General features: G+C 38.8%; 1 protein-coding gene across 2 annotated transcripts in view; it reads left to right on the top strand.

Annotated features, from left to right (window-relative positions):
* Window positions 1-319: 319 nt before the first annotated feature.
* LOC106656335 overlaps window positions 320-25532 on the top strand; it is a 44802-nt gene continuing 19589 nt past the window's right edge. The window contains exons 1-5 of one of the 2 annotated variants that reach the window (XM_014377271.2): window positions 320-2252; window positions 9142-9736; window positions 9825-10161; window positions 14913-15059; window positions 24464-24718. In XM_014377271.2, coding sequence (XP_014232757.1) covers window positions 9494-9736; window positions 9825-10161; window positions 14913-15059; window positions 24464-24718 — 982 coding nt within the window. In that variant the 5' untranslated portion in view covers window positions 320-2252; window positions 9142-9493. The remainder of the gene's footprint in view (window positions 2253-9141; window positions 9737-9824; window positions 10162-14912; window positions 15060-24463; window positions 24719-25532) is intronic. The other variant, XM_014377273.2, reaches the window with a different exon arrangement.

The following is a 25532-nucleotide window of genomic DNA, read 5'->3' on the forward strand; positions in this document are numbered from 1 at the left end:
TTCTACATACATGCAAAGCCAAGTCTGTTTTTTCCTCCTCTCCACTGTCATTCGCTTCGGTAATGCCGGTCGCGCATTATGTCGCCCCACTCTGGGGTCTCTCCTCGCACACATACACACGCAGACAGCGAGGCAAGAGCGAATTTATACGAGTGTAAGTCTGTGTGCACGTATACGTATATATTCTTGCCTATAGCTATATATACGACTGGTCGTAAAAGACGGCCGCGGTGACGGGTAGTACGAGAGAGAAAGAGAGAGAAAGAGAGAGAGAGAGAGAGAGAGAGAGAGAGAAGCATGCACTCTCGAATAAGCGCAGAGTTTGACTTAGTGAGTTACCGACTACACAGTGGTGAGCAGCTTGAACCGTGCGCACCAACGCGAGTCGACTTAATTCCTCGTCGTTTTTTTTTAAAACGCGCCAACATTGCACACACTTATACATGCGAAAAGACGCGTGCGTGTGTGCACGTAAACGCGTGCGTGTTCGGTGCAAACGATTATCGGTTTTTTTTGCTTTTCGCGCCCACGCACAGCTCGGCGTTGAAAAATTTGCCTACTTGTGATTCCTCGTGCAAGTCGACAAGGAAAGTGTCTCGTTGTTGCATTTTGGATCGAGCAAGAGAAGAGCGACCCTTCGAACTTTGCAAATCGTTCGGTTGCCGATCGGGGAACATCATAGTGTGCAGCAGCAGTAGACACGCAGAAGAGCCAACCGAGCTGCAGCAGCAGCAGCAGTCCCTCGTCCGAAGAGTTTTGCGCGTGTGCGTGCGTATTATACGCGTCTCTGTGTGGTAGACGGCCGTGCAAAAGCAGAAAGCAAAATCAGTGCTGTGACAGGCGCAGATAGACGTCGGACCACGAGCACACGAGTGTGTAGTGTAGTAAGCAGCGGCAGCAGCAGCAGCAGCAGCGGCAAAGCTCGTCGGCTGCGCCTGTGCAGTGCGCCTGTGCAGTAATAATAGCCAAGCGCATAGGCCAAGCGCATAGCACATAACAGACTCGGAAGAGACTCGAGGCTCGGCGCATACACTGTTGCTATTTCGCGATTGCCGCGTGCGTGCGCCAGGCCTGTGTGTGCATATGCATATAGGCACTACTACTACTACTACTAGGCAGTCAGTCGCAGCAGTGCATGTGCACATATATAGCCTCGTACGAGCCGCGTAAACACGCTCTCGGCTCTCGGCTCTCGACGCGGCCACTTACACACGAGAGCGAGAGGAATACTTGTAACACTTTGCGGCGATTAAACGTGCCTGCATAGAGAGCACACATCTGACCGGAGCCTATAATATAATATTATATATACGTATGCACACGCCAGTGCATTGACGAACTCGCTCGGCTCTCCGACAAATAGAGGATACTTGCTCGTGTCTGCGTGAGTGAGTTTCTCCGTGTATGTGCATGTGTATGTGCGGCTCGTTGGTGTATCTCTCGCAGCCTCGATACATCTCTACCTCTCGCCGCAACGACGACTAAAAAAAAAAAAAAAGAGTCGACGATTTTTTTTGTTTACTCGTTTACGTATATACAACGTGCGTGCGTGCGTTGCATGTGCTCGCTTGCCCGCGCTCTCGCTGTCCGTATACACGCGATGCGAGCATGAGTGCGATTTTCCGCATCGAAAAGTTTTAATTGCCGAGGGCGAGCTTCGAGATGACAGTCGTTAAACAACGAGGTAGATAAGGTCGAGGAGGCAAAAGCAGCCAAGATTACGGACCGACAACTCGACTAAGAGAGTCAAGACGTACACACGCGCACCGAGTTGACGACCACGACGACGAGAAGAGAAGAGAAAATTTATACATCGCTTACACATAGGTGGACAGCAAAAGCCGCCGATGCAAAGTGTGGTATGATGCGAAAAATATGAAAGAGCACACGAAAGAAGAAGAGAAGAGGAGGGAGCAGCGACGAGACACGGTCAACAAGCAGCAGTTTTTGCACGCACGTGTGTGACGGTGTGAGAAATCGGTATACACGTGGGCCGTTGCGACGCAGCTCGTGCGTTAGACCTCATCCAACTCGCTCTATTATATCTCTATCGACGTACTTGTTCGAGTACTTTTACTCGCTATCGTCGCTAATTGACTTTGAAAGTGCGATTACGTGCATCGACACGAGTGACACATAGACTTTTGCATGTAATATACAATATACAGGACGTTTTTTGAAAGATACCAGTCCCCAGAGACAATCGGCCAGGGACCGCAGCTACTGCTCTACGTCAACTCGACGAATTCCAGGTGAGTCGATTTTCCATTCCTCGTGCGTCTAATATACGTATACTGCGTCGAACGCGTATCGCAACGACCGCCGGGTGCCCGTTATAATTCGATATACTTTGCGCTGCAATGAGAGAGAACGAGAGAGAGACAGAGAGAGAGATAAGAGGAGCGAAAATGAGAGACGCGCGAGCGCGATCAGCTGCAACTAGTTTGCTATTTATACACATTATAGCGCGCGCTTCTAGGATGCGCACTATGTTGCCTGCTGCTACTTTGCATTGCGGAAGAAGTCGTGACGAATTGTCGGGGTAATGCACGCCTGCATCGCGCACATGCTGCACACACACACATACACACAAACACACGAAGACTCGCACATACCCACTAACACGCGCGCATCTTGAAATCTTGAATCGAAAGTTGTTTCTCTTGAATCTTGAGTCAGGCTCAATTATATACTCGAGAGATGCCTCGCATACGTACAGCTAACATGAAGGGCTTCTACGTGTGTCCGTGTATATATGCGTGCGTGCATATTATATGATGTGCCACTGGTCTACCGAAATGTTCGAGGCGGTCCAGTGCAGCCGGGCCACACCGCAGGCACGTGAAGTTGCAAAGCTGCCTACATATCACACGTACTCTGAATTTCGCTCCGTTTACGCGGCTTATTATATACCTCTTTCTTTCTCTCTCTCTCTTTCTCTCTCGGTTCTCGGCCGGGCCCGGGGAATGGATCACCAGCAGCTGCGTTAATGAAGAAATACAAGCGCAAAAATATTAATGAATAATTTATCGGCAAACTTGGCGAATAAATTGCTCGAAATTTTTACACGTTGTCGCGTATCTCGCTTATTACGCTCTCTTATATACGTATTTATATACGCGTTTTATAAATTATAAGCGAGCGAGCGCGAACTGTGCCGGCTACTCTAATGCTATCTTGCGTAGAGTATCGCCGCGCGCGATACACATGCCTGGCGACGCCGTATTCTCTCTCTGTATACGTTGGCAACGGATACGTCTTCTACGTGTAATTGTCAGAGACAGCCTGTGTGTGTGTGTGTGTGTGTGTGTGTGTGTGTGTGTGTGTGCATTCGAGGGTATATGCCTGTGTGCACCTCCGTCCATCCGCATGTGCGTGCGAGGCGCGATCACTCACGATTGCATGCATTTTGAAACTCGTCCAAATTAAATATTCATTGCTTTAGTTGTGTTTCATACGTATATTCATGCGTTAGCTCATAATATACACTTACTGTATATACATGCTCAAGTAGGTGCCTACTACTGCACTGTGCAACTCGTGCGAGTAGCAGAAACTTTTTAAATTTTTGTCCGTGTGCCTGCTATGTCGATGTAAATATGCTTTGTATACGCGAGTATGCGTGTGCGACGCCACTGCTCATATTGGTATGCATCCTAAGTTATTAGTTGCGGCTACTTGCGTAAAAAAAAGTAGCGTATGTATTATTGATGCATGTCTAATGATTTATAAATGATACGCTTCTGTTTGTTGCTCGAGTTATTATGAGTTTAAGTGGGCGCCTGGGCATAAGGATCCGTTGCACACGTGGCTTTACTCTCAACGTACATAGACAGAAGGAAATGAATATGAATCGAGGCTAGAAAATGTACATTTGCCTAAAGAATTGGAAAAGCTCACGTGCTCCATTCTGAATTAAACATTGCACGATTCATTTACAACTTTGTCACTCTGAAACAATACAGGCTCGTGACACTCGTTACTCATTTGTGAAACGATTTCTTGAATTTCAAAATTGCACATTGAACTTTCATCGAAATATTGTTACAAAAATAGTTCAAGTATTGAGGAAAATGTAATATCCGTGATAATAAATCTAGGACAGAATATTGACTTTTACCGATGGTCTCAAAATGGGGTGATGTCAACACAATCAAACGTTATAAATACTTTTCCACTCCAAGTTTTCTTTTTAAATTATTCGCTTGAATTTTATTTAGAATTATGATTCTTATTGTTCATGTGAAAAATTATTGTCCTCAAGTCGTTTTTCAGATTAATTATTCAAACGTCCAAGGAGAAACGAAAAATTTTATTTAGATTTTCATACCGCGAAAGATAAATATTTCTATTTGTAGTAATTTTAATATTTTTCCTGACCTTTGAAGTTTTTGAATAATAGTATCGCTACATATATAATTTAAAATTGTGTAAAATAAAAGACACGACTGTATTACATAAATTATCTCGCTTCAAAACAAAATCATTACAGGTTTAATGTCATCGTCGGGAAACTATATACAGTAGCCGTGTCACGTTCAACTTGCCACATATACATGCACACAAGATCGATATCGATCGACTACAAACATTCAAAGAATACTTGAATCGGGCCACTCACTCAATATACGGCGTAGCGCGTTAAACTATTTTTGTAAAAGCTTCCGACCACTGCCGAATATACCTTCGCAAGCTATAAACGTTAAAGAAGTCGGTGTAACGCACCCCGTGGAAAAAGTTTTCTTTTTTTAATAAGTACGTATACGTTACGCAGTCAGTTACGTTCTAGCCCGGCACACATGACGATTCGGGGCGCATTTAGCAATTAAACGAAATAACTAAATAAAATCCTAGAACAAGGTATAATTTTAGCCCAGTTAGCGCACAAGTTGTTTCCGACATGGTTTAGTGCACGCGGATACTTTTTACGCGCGACCAAAATATAATGTATATGCTCACTCTCGTGTTTAGTCATTAGCAATAATCATCTTTAACGTTAAATGCTAAACCCCCGTGCCATAATTGTGCTCATACTTTCATGTAAAGAAAGTATAATCGAATATTATACAAGACAAGTCGAGGGAGAGCTCGAAGCCGAGAGAACAAGAGAGAGAGAGAGATATGCGGTTAAACTCGGTTCTTACTCACTCTACATGTACACACGTACATAGCTTTTATGTATGCGTATATTTTCAAGGCAGTTATCTATTATATTATTATATTATGTTTTAATAATACTTTGCAGAGCTTTTGCAATTTGCCCAATGGCTCGGGCTGTTCACAACTCAATGAGTCATATTTGCCCTGCGAGTAGAGAGAGAGCATTCGAAATTCTCGCGAGCTCGCGTAGTTCGCGTTCACATTATATGCATGTTATCGTCAGATTTTCAACTCGATAATTACATGGATCAGTGGCTGTACACGGAGCAGCAGCAGCAGCAGCAGCAGCACTGGCGGCTGTATATAACGAGGCTGCGTGTGCGTGTGTCTGCATGCGGAGAACCGCAACACATCGTATATAATACGAGCTCGCAAAGGTTCGCGATCTCGAGTCGCTCGAACGTTAATACACAAAGACACTAATTCGAAGAATTCGGGACGTAGTATATGTCGCGATCGCTGGGATGCATTATTCAATTATAGCGAGCCAGGCCGCGACTCGAGCACGACTCGGAGGTATAGTAGGCAAGGCTAATGAGCAAAGCTCTTGGCTGTCAGCGGCGACACTTATAACAGTAGGACAGGATTTTCAGATACGTACGTGCTCGTACGCGTAAACGCATATATATACACACGTAGGTATATACGTGTGCAAATACGCGCGATGAGTAGTACGTGTGAGGGCGCGCGTGCGTGTGGGTGTGTGCGCGCAGGCGAGAGAGTGATAAGTGTTATGCAGTATCACGTCGAGAAATAACTGATTGTACGATATACCGCAGCGCCGTAATGATAGCCACATGTGATACGCGTGTGTGTGTGGCGAGCTGTGCGCGCTCCTTGTAAAAAAAAGGCTAATTCTTACGTGTGTGTGTGTGTGTGTGCACGAGCGCGCGTTCATAGATGTGCACGAGCGCGCGCTATATATATTTATATATTTATATACATATGTGGTATGAGTCAGCATAAGCTGCGAGCGGTGCTATCGCATTATTATCATCGCTCCATGACAACTTAAGTGCAATGTAATACGCTAACGAAACTATACTTTACCAATTCGTTTTTTCTTTATTCTTTTTTTTTCCTTTTTTAATTTATTACTTTTTTTGAAGATGCGTGCACGTGCACACACGTACGCGCGCACTGCTTCTGGTCTACGAATCCGCTAATCGAAATGATGCAACTTATATCGAGGTATACTTGTTAATGGTCGCTGCACGATCGAGACGACTTTGTGCAGGGAATTTTCGTTTTTAAAAAACTCTCTTCCGCTCTGCTCGCATGATATCTAGAATAATAGTTGGCGACGAGTAGCAGTTATACAGACAGACACGAGCATCGCACACACACGTGCATTTACGCTGCAGTTATAAAGACAGAGCGCTCGCACGAAGAGGCGCAAAAATTGTATCGCAACGCGCGCTGAGCAGAAGAAAAAAAAAACCCCGCGTGCAGTACAGAAGCGTGCAACTCGTGCGCGCTGCTATCAGCGCGTCAGCGCAATTTTCCTGTAAACGCGACGACTGCACACACAAACGCGCGGATCTCGTGTGTGCGCGTGTGTGTATGTATAAGCTTCTTTTGTGGATTATGTGAGAATTATGCATGCGTTTACACTCGCGCACACGTGGACGGTACGCGCCGCACGTGAATGCCGCCGCCTGCATACAATGCAAAAAGTAAAAAAGAAAAAATAGAAAAAAAGATGGCCAGAGATATATATGCAAAAAAGAGGCATTAGTCGGTCTGGTCGCTTATGTGCTCTACGAGTGTACATCGTATTGATGTTAATGAAACCTAGTGACTCGAAACACGCGAGCCACGAACAAGAAGCGTCGTCCGTGGCTCTATGCGAGTGTGCGTGTGTGTGTGTGTGTGTGTGCATGTCTTGGTGTCGCTCGGCTCTATGTATACGCGCCTTTTTAAGTGCAGGATGACATTTGATCATAGCTATGTAATTGATTGCGTTATATAAAACGAGATAATATTCTTACACGTGTATACACGAGTTTACGAGCGCTGAATGTGTTTAACTTGATATTATATTAACTTAATATACAATGTTCTATTTCGTGCGATTGTTCGATGCAGTTGGAGCTAATTATATTTCCAGCCACGCGCCAATCGAATGGATAGGAAATCGGACATTTAATTTTTTCATTTCCATCGATATCGAATACAGTGAAAATATATCGCCGAGGTAAAAAAAGCTCGCTTGGCCTGGCGAATCGATCAGGTTCGATTGAACTCATTTCTGCGTTCCATTTTACATAAATACTAATGTCTTACAAACGCTGCATCAACTCATTCTCTTCTTCTTGCTTCATCGTATCTTTGGTTCTATCTTTGCGTACCTCTCTCTCTCTCTCTCTGTCTCCCTCAATGCGTGTATAATGATGCTCATATCGCAGGACAGTACAATATTTTGTTTCCAATTATATATTTATAATCTATCATCGTCATTCAATAACGCGAGATATCTTAAGCACATGCGCTAACCGTCTCATTTATGAGATTCTTTTTTTTTCAACTTTTTTTGCTCATTTTTAATCTTATCGCCAGTGCAGAGAGAGCATTTGAGAATAAAATTGAACGGCTCGCTCGGTTATTATATCTGGAGTACGAGCGGCCTGAAATGAGGCTTTTACCGCGTATATATTCTAATGTACGGTTTCATGAGCGATTGCAGTATGAAAGAGTTTTATTCTTTCTGCGGAGAATCAGTGCTGCATTTCTGTGACATTTTATTATTATTGATTTCGTGAAACGTACGCACGAGAGTGTGTTTCTTTAAAATCACGAGATGAACACGAGATGAATAACTTAACCGAAGCGTCACGCTGCGAAACATACTTACCCAAATAAAGAGTCAAAACTTAAAAATTAAAAGCATTTACGATTAATTACAATGAACTTGCTTTTATCAGCTTTGAACTGATTTATATATCACTTAGAAACGCAGATAATTCAATGAAGATTGCGCTTAAATTACTCGAGTGCACGACACTCAAATCATAAACAATGAGCTTTAACGTGTAATACAGTTGAATAAATTGTATTCTACAATATAAACTGCTTTGGCTTCTGGAATACATACGCTTGCGATTTTGTATGCGAGATAATATCAAAGAGTAGAAAAATAACATCGCAAAATCGTAAGATGGTTCACGATCTATAAATAGTCTAACGATCTTAGCAAATATAAATCACTTTTTGAAAATTTGTCAAAACACTTTCGCAGACTTTGCGACTAAATTGCTAATAATTGATTTCGATTATTTAGAATCTTCTCGCTTGTTCCTGTACTCGCGAAATCAAATTTACTCTAATTCAAACACTTATTGAGCATTTTGTACTCGTAGTATCGAATTAGCGAGGCTAACTGCAGCTTCCTCGCGAATCGCCTGAAACAGCGGTAGTGCACGCGAAAAGAAGGGAAATTTTTCACCGTTCCAGATTTAGATTATATCTACTCTGTATAGACGAGACGCGGCAGCAGCGGTGCAGGCGATCAATTTTCTCTCTCTCTCTCTCGGCTATTCTATTAGTAATGGAAATGAATGGAAAGAGTGCTGCAATGTGTACAAGCGTGTAGGCACAATGGCACATACAAAAATTATGAGTCTGTTGTGCATAATATTTCCTCGAAATTTACTTATGCAGCTGCTCACGAGCCGCGTGAGTTCGCCTCCGTGTGTACGACGCTCGCGCGTCCCTCGCGTATTATTGCAGTGTATAAAACTTGGTATCGAGCTGCGCGCGCGAGCCGATCGTGCACGCGCGCATACATCGTTGCAATAATGTTCCAGACTGAGTTTTTCTCGCTAATGCAAATTACTAACGCGAGCGCGAGCGAGCGAGCTCACGTACACACACTTGCGTACACAGCAGTGCAGCAGCGACGTGATAAAGCACTATACGTGACATTTAATCGCAATTGAATATCCATAGCTCGAAATCATGTGTGCTCTCTTTCTGTTTCAGCCGCACTAGAAGGAGGAAAAAACTAGGAGAAGAGTACCCGAATGCGCCGAGCGCTAATAAAAAAGCCACGAGAAGCTAGACAATTGGCAAAAACTCGCTCGGGCGCGAATAAGAGTGAACATGTGTTTAGTGCGCGTAACGAACAACGCTATCGTAGATAAGGAAGAAACGAGCCAAAGGTCGCCAGTACACTTTGCAGTGACAAAGAAGCAGCGAAATAGCCGCCGAAGCCACTCCACACTCGTCGACGTCGTACTCAATCGATAATTGGCGAGCTTCACGCGAACGTGGAACGCGCTCGTGCCGCGACGGTGATCTCCCGAGTCTCGCGAGCGGAGAGAGAGAGAGAGATATGGACCAACCTGACGACATGGGGTCGAGCAGCGAGGCACCAGCGAAAAAGGTCAAGCAGAGCCAGCGAATACCAAAGTGCACGCGATGCCAGAATCACGGCCAAAAGAACGAAGTCAAGTTTCACAAGAGAAATTGCCCGTGGAGAGAATGCAAGTGTGTCTTGTGCATTCTCACAATGAAGCGCCAGTACATCATGAAAGTCCAGACGGCCCAGCGCAGGGCCAGACAGCAGGAGGAAATGGTAAGTCCCGAGCAGAAACATAATGGCATAATTAAACGACCACTTAATGTACCATTATATACTGTATATATTATATTGATTGAACAAGGAAAGTATATATCCGCGAGAGCTGTCAAATGTGAAATGTGTGTTGCAGCTGATGGAGATGCGCAAGAAGCGGGAGAAAGAGAAGGGCTACGAGGAGACACCCTCGGCGATGAGCGTGAACGGCAGCAACGATAGCAATAGTAGCGATATGCCGACCCTTAGCAATCACATTAGCAATAATAAGCCGAGCCGAGGCAGCGGCGGTGGCGGCGGCGGCATCGGCAGCGCCAGCGGTGGCGTCGGCGAGCCACTCGTCAATGTGCCAATGTCGACGAGCTTGCCGCCACTGCTGCCTCACAGCGCCCTGCCCGGCTCTCCGCTTTTCGAGCTCGAAACAAGTAAGACATTGTTTTTCTCACTTCCTCTCTCTCTCTTTCTCTCTGCAATTTTAATATATCCCCGCTGAAGCCTTATACCACGCGTATTACCTGTCAAATTTCCACGGCGTTCGCCCCGTCCGCGAGCGAGCGCGAGCTCCACATACGTCGTCTAGTCGTCGATTTAAAAATAAATGCATGCCTGCGCGCGCGAACCTGCACATACACACGTGCACACACTCACACAGCCACATAGTCGTCAGGCCATATACCGAGATTAAATTCACAGTGTATCGCAGCAAGAGTGCAGCGCGGCGACACTCGCGTACACGCCAGAGTAGCCAAGCGGCAGAGAGCCCGAGAGCTCGAGAAAATAAACGAAATAATTCATCGACCCTGAGCGCGATTATTTATAGACTTTTCATTTTTCATTACTTATGATTTTTATTTGACTGCTCGGCGATCGCCAGATATACGAACGAGAAAGCATCGCTGCCGCAATAGACGAACGCAAATTTATTGTCATATGCTGGATGACGAGTCGCGCCAAGTTATTTAATTTAATTATTTTCATTACCCTTGCGCGTATCGATTTTATTATTTTTTTTTTTTGCGTTTTTTTCGATCTTTATTATTATTATTTTTACAAACTGGTAAAGTTTCATGAAAATGGACGTATCCGAGGTATAAACGTATTAAATTGGAAAGCTTTTAATTAAAGACGTCACTTAATAACGCTGACATTAATGTGTAGTTTCGAACATCGGGCAAAAATGGTTTCGCGGATTTCGCTTAAAACTGTTAATCATTCCATACAGCTTGTTTTAAATTATTAGCTTTTAATTAGAAAAAAAAAGTTAACGAAGCGAAAATAATAAAAGTGACTCTGATAGAACTCAACGTTTACAAGTTTTATAGAGTAGAATTTTCCAGGATATTTAAAAAGGGTACGATATAGCTTTGGTTTGCGCCAGCGAATTATTAGTTCCACTGTTAAATTGTGCACGAGACACAGTTATAAAGGCGTCTCTTTTGTGTAGGTAAAGTTAATAGTTTCTGCAAAAATACTTGAACTGCTCTCGCTGTTGCGAGTCCCACAAGAATCCGTTGAGTACTAGGAAGTTCGAGATAAGAAATAATAATGTAATATGCAAGCGGCGCACAGTACAGGCTAAATGAATCTCTTTCGCTTGCATAAAAAAAAGAGCGTTCTTGTATTATTTTTTCTTAATAATACGAAATTACTATTTATACAATAGACGATGATGCAAAAACCGACTCGACAAATTATTCTGCTGGTTGAATAGTTTTATACTGTCGATGCTTACAAATGCACTTTTACAAAAGTCGCCATCCTCTGAACATAATTTCTGATAGATGAATTTCTCTCGATCCCTTCCTTTTTCTCCTCTTTTCCAGTTCGAAAATTAACTCGTGCGCGCAATTCAAGAAGCTCAAAGGAAGATTGCGGTCGGTTCCGCCGCGGATCGTTATTACCTTACGTTCGAGCGAGCGAGCCAGCGAGCGACGAGATGCTCACTCGAGCCGCGGCGTCGTCCCGATATATATATTTAGTTCGACGAGACAACAACTGCTGCTATAGCCGGCATATACACAAGCATGATGTACACGCATAAACGCAGCTATGTGCGTCGCCCAATGATCCTGGGTGTGTGCACTCCCGGACACTGCGGCGCATGGACGCGTATACGGCAATAACGAAATTCAACGCCGAGGCTCTCTCTTTCACTTGACAAGCCAAGCGAGCTGCTGCGAATGTTAACCCTGCTGCCAGCTTGTGTGCTTCGCGCTGCAGCTCGTCTTTTACGATCGCCTTCATTGGTCGTCAAGTCATTTTGCATAGCTCTGCTTAATATAATATAAACTTATATATCGCAGCGAGCCCGAAACTCCTCGTAATGTGGTGTGTACGACGACGACGACGACGACGACGGCCGTAGACGGACGGACGCAGCTCTTCCCTCTGCGCTACTGCTGCTGCTTTCTCTCTTTCTCTTTTCCTTTCCTCTTACTGCTGCCAGCCTCTTCTCTCTCGTGCTCCGAGCAGCAAACTCTGTCTCTTGGCGGCTTTTACGAGCGGGATCGTTTGAAATACTTGGTTATTACTCATTTCAAAAACGAAAATCCTCGCCGACCTGTATAGCTATATATACTTTGTTTGCGTCGCCCCACTGCATTATATACCTTTTGCACTCGAAATTCAATCGAGAATTTTTGACTCGACAACTATTTATGCGTTTGCTGCTATTTTTTTCAACTGCGTACGTGGCTTGACTAAAAAGCAAAGACTGAAAAAATGTCGACCAACTTTTGAAATGTTGTAACACAGTTCAATCTATCAGATATTTAATCACCCAACATCTTGCTCATCTTTTTGATTCTTACTGGTCAATGATCTGCAAAAGGATTATGCTCTTTGATATTGAAACAGCTTCGCCGTGTTGTGACAGGAGTTTCAATTTCGCACAACAAGAGTATCACGTTTACTAAGCTTGTCCCAGCAGCAGCAGCACTGACACCGGCTACAACCCCCCTTTTCGTATTCGTGTTTTTCGTATGATATTTATACTGTTTTAACTGGGCTATCGGATGGCGTTGCGAAATTCTTTGACAAAAATATAAATCCAGATTATTTTCTTTCATTCGAATATATCGATACGCGCTATAATTCAAGCGAACGCATATAATCCAATAGGACGCGTCACGCCACGCGTCAAACTTTATTATGCGGCACGCTATACTTCGTATTGTATATTGTACTTGTAACACTTGCTATTTGTGGAAACAATTCAAAGTTCTTTTTTATATAGCTACGACGAGTCGCGATATAAAGGCAAACAAAGCAAGGCAAAAAAAGCGAACTTTTGCTAGCGACGACTTTTTATTGAAACAAGTTACATTCATTTTTTAACAGAATTGTTTTAACGTTTTAGCGCATGTAAGGGAGCCGCGCATTATTTTCAGACGTAATACTTTATTGCGTGTAATTGTATATTAATGGTCTTCTGAGTTATGATGCATATTTACTTAGACTTCCTCCCGCACGTCCAGAGCGCGCGCGTATACAACGTGAAATTTGCGTCGAAAATTCTGAGAAAATTCAGCAGAGCGAAAATCGTATCGTTGCCACAATATATCGTGCGCGCGCGCGCGGCTAGACTGTTGTTATCACCGCACGAGTCGACGTTTACGAGTGAATCGACGCCCCCGAAAATATAAACTTTGAAATTGCGCGCCCGAGCGGATTTCGGTACCATGCTTCGATTGTTATAATAATTCTTATTGCAATTTTATTGCTCATCGTCTCGCTCGCGCCGACGCAGCCGTACATTATTTTTCTACGTATTTTTCAATAAAAAGAGTTAGTTGTCTATGGGCACAAGTATACAATATACTAGTATATACTAGTTGAGCCTACACAATATCGCGCGAGCATTTCTTCTTGTTCTTTTTTTTTGTTACACATAAATAACTAAGGCGTCTATGCGAACAGTTTATGAAAAAAGTACGAGGCCTGTTAACTCGTTTGCCGCAGCTATTTAATTTTTATAACGATCGAACCATTCTTGAGCTCGAGCCCATTGTACGAAGCGAACTTTTTCGGCCACCACCTCTTGGTCGTTCGCGCGAATTCGGATATACGCATATTTAGGCTTGTAAGCGTGTGCGTGTAAGCCGCGTAAGGTAGCTCTGCGAGCGCTTACAGTTGTCACCTGCTCGCACAAAGTAAAAGTCAATAGGGCGGTCTACAACGTTACACCTCTCTGTGTCTCTCTCTTTCTCTGTACACGTAGGTGCACTGCACACGATCGTGTGCGTATACAGTAGAGGAGCATAGCAAGTCCGGAGCTATACACACGTACACGGGCACAAAGACACGCTCGCACCTGCCCCTTCTCTTCACCCTGCTTGCCTTTCCACTGCACACACACACACACGCGCGCGCGTATAGGCGCTCGAATGCATATAGTCGCTTGGAGCTTTGGCGGTGTGTGTGTGCTGTGCTGTGCTGCGCTCTCTGCCGCTTGCTCGCTCGCGCTATCGTCTGTCGTCTATTCGTGGTAGCCATTTACGTTTTAAAATACGTTCTCCAGAGGTCGGAAAGTAGGCGGTCGCTAGCGGGAATGGTTTTGTGCCATTGGTTCGCGTGACATCCAATGTTTATGGATATACACGCGTGTAAGTGTGCGTGTCCGTGCGCATGTAATGCACATTCGTACATATAATATTACGGTATGCTTTTTTTCGCGTACTGCCAGTCCCACTTACACGAAAAACAATATTGTGCAAGAATTACTTGTGTTTGTGCCTTTGCTTTTATACACACAGACACACAAACAACCGCATATATAAATATATCTATGTACACTTATATATATAAATATACTCATACATATCCATGACAATTGTTTTAAGCTGCGCGTGTCGCTTGGCATCAAGCACAAAGCTAGAAAAGTCCTAGAGCAAAGCCGTGACGAATCTCTATTCTCTTTTTACGAATGAGCCGCGACAAAGCTTTCCACGTAATTTTTTTTTTATTTCGTTGTTAATGCACTCCTTACAAAGAGAATGGCTAACAACTGCAGCTCTGAATAAATAAGTTTTGCCTTTTTTGCGGCTTTGATATTATTCCTTTGCGCGCTGTTTGTAAAGTGAAATTAAAATTATATTCTTCTCGCGAAATCCTTTGACTGCAAAGTTCAAAACAAATAGATCAACCTTTTTAAAAATGAACAACCTTTCTGTTTCAGATGCGGAACAAGTAGAAGTTTTATTAAGTTATAGTGCAAGATTAGTGCAACATTTTGGCTACCCGTGGGAGTCGTTATCGTTAATGTACGCATTTTTAACAGCTTTCAAAGCTGACATTGAAGTTGTGACATGGCGAATAAATAAAGGTAATCAAACTCTTTATGCTTCCTGTTAATAGCTTTAGCTCTTACTACACTGGAAACAGTTTCTCGAGCTACTTAATCTTTGACAAATGATACACACGATAAGATATTGTACCAAAGTGTTAATAATGATCTTTTTTTGTTATTTCATTTTTGGGACAAAATCATCAGCTAGAAGATCTCAAATTTCAATTATCAAACATTTATTCGGTTGCAATAACATTTTACATTGGATTCAATTAACTGCAAAAATTTTTTAATTAAATTTTTAAAATATAACATTTTTAACCATTTACTTTTTCGACAATGCGTGAACTCTCACAACTCTGAAGACATGGTAATCACTGTAGCGGTGCATCCATGAAGATTTATTTTCATGATGGATTAAAAATATTCAATTAATGATTAGTCATATCATTAACCGATTTATTTTTCGACAATGCGTGAGCTCACAACCCTGAAGACGTGATGATCGCTGTAGCACTGCATCCATGAAGATTAGTTTAATGATGGATCAAAAAAATATCGTCAATGGTATTATAAATATTAAAATTGGAAATTACGGAAAGTGAGCGATTTCAAATACGTAACATTCCAATTAGCAAAACATCGTCATATGGGCTTATTTTATTTTTTTTTACTTTTAATAAATCGTAGAAATTAATACTCGCGTAACTCATCTGTGATATCTACACTCAACGATGCCATCACTGAAGATATATTTTGTGGTCAGGACCACAAATTACGCCATGAAGATGTAAACGTTCTGGAAATCGACAAGCAAAGTCACAAGCTCCAGTATATATTCTCAATTATAAATAAATCCTACAAATGTATTTTTGTATACTCATGACATCAAGTTATGTCAAGAAACGGTGATGAGTTCCTAACATTTACAGTAAAATGACACATGGCTGTTGTACGCTAAAGATAAAAAAATAAACTATATTGCAGTTTTGCCAAATTTTCATTTGAACTTTTATGATTATGTATGCGTGTTTCTATCGTGCCGTATCGAAGTCTTGTGAAATAAAAATAGAAGAGAAGATTAAATTCATTTTTCAACAATCATCAATTTCGATCATTATTATATAACTTAATACCGCGACAGAAAAATCGATATCAGACGTGTCAGTAATCGGCTGCTATCAATGTAATATTGACAGAACCGATAAGAGCTACATAGTAAAGCTCCTAATCAAGTTAAACTCTGTTAAAATTTAATTAAAGTCTTCCTACATGTATAATACATCGTTAAGGTGTCGCTGAATATAGGCTCGCGCGCGACAGTAATTGCACAATCCGGTGTCTTTCGTTTGACCCACTTGTTACAATGTATAAATTTCGCATGACTTTATGTATCGCTCTGCACTGTGTATATGCAAATTATAAACTTTCTCACATTCTTCACCTGCATTCTGCCAAGGCTTTAAATAACGCTGCGGCCGAACTGCTACGAGAAATTCATTTTTGTAATTTATGAACTGATGCAGAGATCGTTAAATTGATTTATTATCAATAATGTGGATATTTAAATATCCTTTCACAATCGATAAGTGGAAGTTTTTTTTAATCATAATACTTTTCACTATCATAAATATAATTTTAAATTAATTTATCAATCAATGTCTTGAATGTAAAAAAATGTTTAAAAATATTTGATATCAATAAAAAATATCTCAAAGTATCAAAAGTTTCTAAAGTAATATAACGAATGCATCAACTCTGAGATTATTTTTCGTAAGATGATAAACATAAATAAAAATTATTGACCATGAGAAACTTACATGATATCGCTGAAACATTCGAGATAGAGATTGCGAGCGTTTCTGTTTCATATAGATTACTACGTCTATATGCACGCAATACTAAAGACAGTGTTTTTCTCATAACTTTATCCACATACAATGAAGCCTTTTTATTATTTCATTTAAAATACAAACATGTAACGCGCGTTTTTCAAGTACTGCGAATAATTTTAGCTATTTATAAAACGGTTCGGATCTGCAATTATTTTCCGTTTGTTCGTGTCAGACACGGAGTGTGTATAGGTGCATTTGATATCGTGTGCATTTATTTCTACTTTTTCTCCACTTCTTTGTTTGGTTTATAAGATATCTTAATAGGTTAACTATAATTTTGTGCCCATCTGTGTGTATACCTGCCCGAGTCTTTGTTTTCATTTTTCTTCATTACAATCTTTGGCGCTTACGGGCTTTATACATACGTGCGTGTGTAGCCAATAGAGAGAACGGCAGAAGGGAAGTAAGTCATCACGAATATTACAGACATCATGCAAACTTTTTTGTATTTTCACCTCTCCCCTAATTTTGTTGTCTTGCTCTTGGTATGTTTTATTTTTTCATCATTTTTTTTTCTCTTTTCGCCGTAGTACAATACCGAGTACAAAAATTTAACCAAGATATATTCGTTTTGCGTATATATACCTTGCGTTTGCGCAGTACGGACGCCTTGTACATGTGGTAAATTGTTGCTTTTGAATACAAACCGGTTTTTCATTTCTCTTCGGTAAAAGAACTTACTGAAAAAGCAATCTTACACATACTAGTTTATATAGTTGCAATGATATTTATTCCGAGCAAGTGGGAGTCATGTCAAATATCAACCTACTATGAGCATTACCATTAGCTAGTTATTTCTAGTCTTCTCATCATCGTTCTTTAATCGAACAATATATTTTTTTAGTTTTTTAAACTTTATTATTATTCAAACTCGTTTCAAGCAATCAAAATAGAAGAAAATTCTGTTGAGAAAAAATAAATTTAAATTATCACATTATGGCTTATGCAAACTACAAAGTGCGGAAGATATCATGCCGTATGATAATAATACATAAAGTAACTGTATAACGAGGAAAATGCGGAGCCCTGCGCTAATAAACTTATTAGATTTTATTGATAAATAGATTCATTTAAAACGATTTATAATAGAACATTCTCGCAACAAATAAATTATGAGAAGACTGACTCGTATTACTTTTGGACTAGGTACGTTTTTTGCATCCAATATTTCATTCCAATGGATCAATTAGATATTTAATGTAATTAATTTACTATTTAGTTACATTTATTAAATGTTCTTATTCAGAAAAGTATCGAAAGGCTTAAAAGGGGCTTCAATTTTTTAAATTTTTCTATTTACAGTAGTAGGCTGCAAAAGTGAAAAAAATATTTTTGACCAACTGACATTCATAAACCTTCTGCGCTGAGCATTTGACACTTTTAAAATGCTTGTCACAGGATTCCAATTTTTTTTACACGTAAGTAATAAAAAATCTGATCACTCACGTATATAATAAAGTAAAATAACTTTTTCGAAAATAAAAAAAATTTTTAAATTGAATACGACAAATTAGTCAAAGTTGCTCTTAAGCTTCGCGTGAGTTTGTAACCAAAAGTGCATCGAATAAAATGAGACTACATAGAACTAATTGATCCATCGGATGACTTAGAATCCTACATTGAGTAGCTTGAATACATCAAATGCTTAACGTAGAAGGTCTACAGTAATTTAACAATGTACTTAATTGTTTTTATATAAAAAAAGTTTTTATATGGTAAAAGTCCTTTCAAATGGGATATTGAAAAACATTAATATATCTGGTCATGAAACATTTGTTAGCTTCTACGGCCTAATGCTTATACATAAAGTCAAAAAAAAAATTAACCTCCTTTGAGCCCTTAATTACTTTTAATATACATTTTATTTATTCAACTAATCGTCGATGGATTGAACTTATTTTTTTATGCTACCGATTTAAACCAAGCAATTTTAAGCACAGTTGTATGAGCATTGAAAAAGAAAAATTATAAGTCATTTGCTGGAAGAAAAATGAATTAGAAATAAGTCAGAATAATATTTTATCTCGTTTTCTGAGGATAGCAAAAAAATTTTTGCTCTAAATGCATAAATTGACGTATAAAGTGAATAAAGCGAAATTTTCCCATTGCAATAAGTTATAAATATAAATGTAAATCGAAAAGGACAATATTTTTGACCAAAATTTATATTTGAATTGAAGTTAATCAGAACCAGAAAAATAAAATATTGCGCGTAAATGAGAATGTTAGATTATTTTGATCAAGTAAACTCAATTTAAAAATACAGATTACGGTACAGTTCTAGATTACTTTAAGTTTCATAGTATTTTCAGTATTTTATAGAAATTTAGGTGTAATAAATTAAATTCAATGGCTGTGATATGGTTTAGTATTGAGTTCATTAGTGTGAAAAATTGCTTTCATATAATTATTATAAATCTTGTTTCATATGATTATTACATATCACCAAAGTATTATTATTAGATCATTTTATAACTGTTTAAGATTAAAATTAAAATTTTAGTTTTTAAAAATCAATGATTTTTTATTACATAATAGAATAATAAAACAATAAATTATGAGTATTATTGACGTCATGTAAATACGATAACAATACGTGTATTCTTTGAGTACAATACTTTTTTAAATATTGCACTCTTATAATATTCAATGAAATTTTTATGATTTTTCATGGCAAAATATTGAATTTTAAATTTCAGAAATACATTATGCAAAATAAGATCGTTTTATATTTCTTTTGAATACTTGCATCATTTAAAAACGATATTGAATATGCAAGTAAAAGACGTATAATTACAATGACAGTGAGAAGTACGACATTTCAAACATGTCACTCCTTACTATATAGGTTTTCTACTTGCAAGAAACGAGTTTATCCTACCTAAAAAAAGTAATAAGACTTCCAAAAAATGTTAACTACAAAAAATCTTGTAAAAGCTCTACATAACGCTGTAATTAAATCGATTTTCAAATAACATAATATCTACGATGAACGTATGCACTGTACCAGCACAATATTTTTGTGCGATTTCTTTCTATTCTGAACCTGAACGATTTAGCTAAATATACTCGTAAGGTGGAGAGCTCGTCAGAATATTTCGAAAATTTTTTGAAAATTAAATTCGAATGCACATTCTCTGAATTGTTTTTAAAATTTTGAGCAAAGTTATCATAGTTTTCATTTGTTATGAAAGAGTTACTGGAAAATAAAAGAGAGACCGAGACAAACTGATGAAAAAACGAATATTTTCAATATTTTTTGCTGAATTTTTTTGCACCGTTTTAACCAGTTACACTTTCATATGTGAAAATTTCAAATTGATTAAACTTCTGATTTTTGAAATTCAATTAAAAAGAAATAAAATAAATTTCCGTTTCGCAAAACAATTTGACCCTTTAATCGAAAATATGAAATCGATTTCGTAACGACGAATTCACTCTTTTACGATCTGTTGATTTTTTTTATTTTCATTCGAGAGCTTCCAGGAATAATTCGAAACTTGACAATCAAAATAATTTGCATCCAAAAAAAACAATCTAATGTATATAAACATGAACCTTTAGATATACATGCATTAAATCGTTAACGCCCCAATGCTGCGCGCGACTCTTGCGCACGAACGCGTGACAGCAACGGCAACCAAGAAACGCCCCGAACGCGAACATTGCAGCCCTTTTTAATGTTATACGTAAATCTAAATATACTTTTTCATCTTCGCGCATGCTTCCTATTTCATCTATGCTGTCAAAGAAAATACTATACTTTCTATAATAACCGTTTATTTGCAGTATTATGAATTTGATAAGTAGATATCTTAAAAAGACTTATAAAAAATACTTATTTATGATCATCGTGTACTTGAATAATAAGACAAATTTCTTCTAAAACGTGATACTTTCAATCGTCGTTCGTATATTTACAAAAGTTATGCAAAAAATACAATATCAGTATAAGAAATTATTGTTGCTTATTAAACATCTAGTGCATTGAATTTGAATATAGGGTAAATGTATAGGGAATGTACGGATATATTAAATTATCGCGTTTAATCAATTTTTAACGATAAATTATTCCCAAAATATTCCTGTTTGCTCTTTTGATGAAAATCTATTGACTGATCAAAAAAAATTTGGGTTTTTCGAAAGACTTGTCTATGTTTAATTAATTTAAAAATGTTCGGTCAGATTTCAGCCGAAAAAGTGCAAAAAGTTGTAAAATATGACTTTACGTTTAGACCTTATTTTAACTATTTTTGACAGAAAAGCTATCGCATAATAGTACTATCAGGTAGTAGATACTTGAAATATTACATTACATTTCATGTCAAAAATCAAATATCCTACTGAAAATAATTTTAAATGCGGTCACGGTAATGCACACATGACTTTATGTGCAAGCGCCCATTACCGTGGGTCAAATGCAGTGTAAACATAACCTTTTTTTAAAGATTACCGCGACGTTAGCTTTGACTGATGTGATTCTAGCCTACCTATTTATTGACTGATTAAAAGATGTAACAAGTCGATAACATGTCAAAAAAGGCAACTGGGAATAAAGAGAATAAAGTATTACAAAAAAACTATGCCCTGGAAGCACTCGAAGAGGCTGTAAAAGCCTTTTCGATACCCACGATAATTCACACACGGTAATATGCACATCCGCGATAACACACGCACGATAATAGGTGCAGGCCCACGGAAATGCCCACATTTACCTTTTTTTTATAAATTGAATTTTAGTTATTATTGTACATTAATAAATGAAATTTGAATGCATCATTGCATAAAGAAATGTTCATTCTTCAAGTGAAAAGTAAAAAACCTATAAGAAAGTCGTTTTTTTTTTAATTTATGGTTTCGCTAACGCGGGTCGAAAATAAATCCACGGTAATGGGTACATTTACCCTAAATTAAAACTAATATTATTAACAAATGAAAAAATTTACTCAGTCCACCTTGTTATCAACCGATCAATGTCAATTTTACTCTTCATTTTCATCAACAAAAACCTCATGTAGTTTGAATGAAGAAATTTATAACATTGAATAAAACCCTTTTTGTAGAAGTTAAAATGTCTTACAAGTGAATTGAGAACACTATCATTTTTTTATACATGCTCTCCTATTTTAATCTTACCTTTAAACAATTGTCCTTTCAATTTTTTTCTTATGTGCATTATGGTACATGTAATTATCTACAGAACTAAGCTTTATAATTCGAGAGATACGTTTGATTAAAAATTATTCAATTATAAAATAACAGCTCTAAAATCAAATCATATACGTTGAAAATTTATCTTCATATTAAACTTTCTTTCAATCACGTGCAATGGAAGAATGAATTTATTTATTCAAAATAATACTTTAATCGACATACTTTTTTGAATAAGAAAAAAGGACTGACAATCTCAACAACATTTATTAAGTTAACCTTTCATGCTTATTCAAGTAATTCTTGTGTAAACCTTATTGCATGTAATCAAGACGAAATCTATCTTTTCTGTGAGCTACTTTTTTATGATAATGAATTAATAATGAATTTAAAAATGAATTTAAAAGTGAATAACTTCATGAATAGTAATGTTGAGATGAATTTTTAATTTATTTGAGCCTTTTCCATCAAATATACATTATATGTATAAATTGTATGCACAAATTTTAATACACGCATAAGCTATATGCACAATAATAAGCTCATGGACATGCAGTATGCATTTTGCATCAGCAGTTCTTTTCGTTCGTGAGTATTTAAAAAGATTTTTAAGACCGAGTGTTAACATCAAAGGGCAATCGGAATAATGGTTAGTGCACTTATTATACTGCGGGCATAATTATCTACAATTTTTGCGCCGTTACGATTTTTCGTGCATGCACATTTTTTTTGTATCCTCTGCAGCATTTCGGGAAAGCAATCAATGCCACAGTTAATATATTCTTTCAGGATGCAAGCGCTCGCACACGGATATGTACACACGGTACGCGCACCATGCACGTATAAGCAGGCAACGTCACGTCAGTGCGCAAGTAATTAACGCAAAGAAACTGACGTTTTCCCTTCAGATGGTGCCCGCCTTTTTTTCTTTAACAACCTTCCTTCTTTTCATGTATAATATGTATTTCACATCTGTATATTGTAAAATCACCCAACAGCACAGGCATCACGATAATTTTTTTTCTGAGCACTTACATTGCTGCAAACCGATATGGTTTTACAAGTTACATGCTGACTAAATTTTCATATTTATACAGGTAAAAATGAGCGAAAAAAGTAACTTTTGATAACCTGTAATTGGCGCATTTATATTATTGCCTCAGTGCAATTAAACTTGGTTTCTTCGTTCTTTTTATTCGTTGTACGTATATTTCCGGGCGAATTCGGCTCTATTTAGCTAATTTTTCCAAATTGTGCTTCATTTTTTCTTTCGAGTCTCTTTATCTTATTATTTATTTTTTTTAAATTTGATATTCCATAAGCTGTCATAACTCCGCGTGATATGCAGGGACTTTCATATAATGTACTTGCGTGAGAAGTTTAATCACAGTGCAACGATCACTGCCGGACATATGACTTTGAATACATACATACTTATGCGAGCGTAAATGTGAGTCGTGTGTGCGAGTGAGTATGTGGACAGGAGTATTTATATAAAATATATATAGGTATATATTTGAAGCTCGTATGCGGCATACATAATATATTTATAATGTACGAAGAGTAAATATTCTCGCGTGAAACAAAGAAAGATGGAGTGTCAAGTTTGTACGTGACCACAGAGTAAATAAGCCAGAGCGACGAATCTCAGACGGCGCGAGAGTGTATATACGATCTCAACGTGCGGATACTGTAATCCAATCATCTGGACATCTAAAATGGAATCATTAACACCTAAACATCGGTCAAATATACATTGGCATTTTTATCGAAAACCTGCGGTGATGAAGCCGCACGCTATCGATCAACTGCTTGCATTTTTTTTCTTCAATGCACACACTCACGCACACCACATCTCATTTTAAATTCTGCTCGCGCAGGACGTTTAATTACATCAGTCTGTTATCACGCGCAAAAGCACAGCTTGATAATGAACGCGTGCCAGAGACTGTTGTATAAGAAATCGCAGAGCGCGTCAAAGTAATATGAAAAAGTGTTGGCTATTGCAACGTGTCATACTAGTCGTATAGCTACGCTCGCTCGGAGTGATTAACATTTTTCACAACGGCACATGGTGTGCGGCGCGTCTCGGACGCGCGGCGTGAACAAACTCTGTCCTTGGCGCATAATTTGTATGCTCACCAAAAAAAAGTCTACATTTTCAATGCACTTCTTCTCGCTTCGAAACGAGGAAAAGATCAGATCGTCAGCGTAATTTTTTCAGTCAATGTAACGAGTTTATTTTTTAATCCACCATTTATTCTAATAAATCTTCGGATCGATTCAGAGTTGTAAGGGACGAACCAACATCGCGGCTCACTTTTATTAGATAACTCTATGCATTTCTAATGATGACTGTAACGATTTTTTACAATAATTTTTTCTTCTCGTCAGCGTATAATGATATTCATAAGATGGCGCAATTCAAAGCGTCAAGGTTTGGAAGTCCGTATTATTATCCAGGATACACGGGATCCTCGAGTACTCTAAGTAGTCCTATGTACGTCGGTCAAGTTTCCTATGTTGGTTTGACGTCGCCGCCAACGCCAGCAGGTCTAAGTCTTTTACCTTATCCAAGCTCTCACATGATGTCTGCAAAGGTACCATCGAGTCCTGACAGCCCACCCGAACGGCCATCGTCCGACCCTGGTGAGTCTTTTTTTGCAATACCTAATTTACTTCGATATAACATTTTTTTATTTACATCCTCCGAGAGCCAATCGTGAAAAAAAATTATCCAAGTTTATGATTATAACATGAGAGAAATCTTGTATTCAAAAGTATGAAAATACAAGCATTTAAATACTATACAAATCTAATTAGGGAACACGAGATAATAAAAGAAAACAATTAAAAGAACATAGATCGTAAACCCCATTCTTCGTATCCTCATTTTCTTGTTAAAAACGAATGGCAGTCATAGAATATATCATTAAGAGGTAATGAAAATGCCAATATTGCATATACGTACCCATACACTGCAGCACACACGTGTTTATGCATGTTTGTTAGCGTCAAACTATCTGCGGTACAGAAGCCTCTAAAACACTAAATGTCTCCTTTTCGCATCTGCCGGGAACATCATCAAAAGGGCCGAGAGAACTTGCACGTATTTACTGTCTCGCAACTACTATTTCAGAATTTTACGACTTTTTTACATTCGTTTCGGGAATTGTAACTGTGAATATGAAGGACTCACTTGTTACAGAAGTGTTTTAAAAATTTGTTCTCTTGTTCATTAGAGAGTTGGCGTATGCATTAGAAATTTCTTCTCATCGTCAAAAACGATGCCATAGATCTACGTCGATGTCCAACGGTCTACACGATAAATAATTAAATTAACAATATTAATAAATGATCTTATATGTCAGAGGGCTCTCAGACTATCTAGCATCGTATAGTTGTTACCGAAACGAGTACTATCAATCAGTAAAAATTTATCCTCCAAATTCGAGCACATGAA

The sequence above is a fragment of the Trichogramma pretiosum genome, unplaced genomic scaffold (genome assembly GCF_000599845.2).
Source record: "Trichogramma pretiosum strain Unisexual culture from Peru unplaced genomic scaffold, Tpre_2.0 scaffold7, whole genome shotgun sequence".
NCBI lineage: Eukaryota > Metazoa > Arthropoda > Insecta > Hymenoptera > Trichogrammatidae > Trichogramma > Trichogramma pretiosum.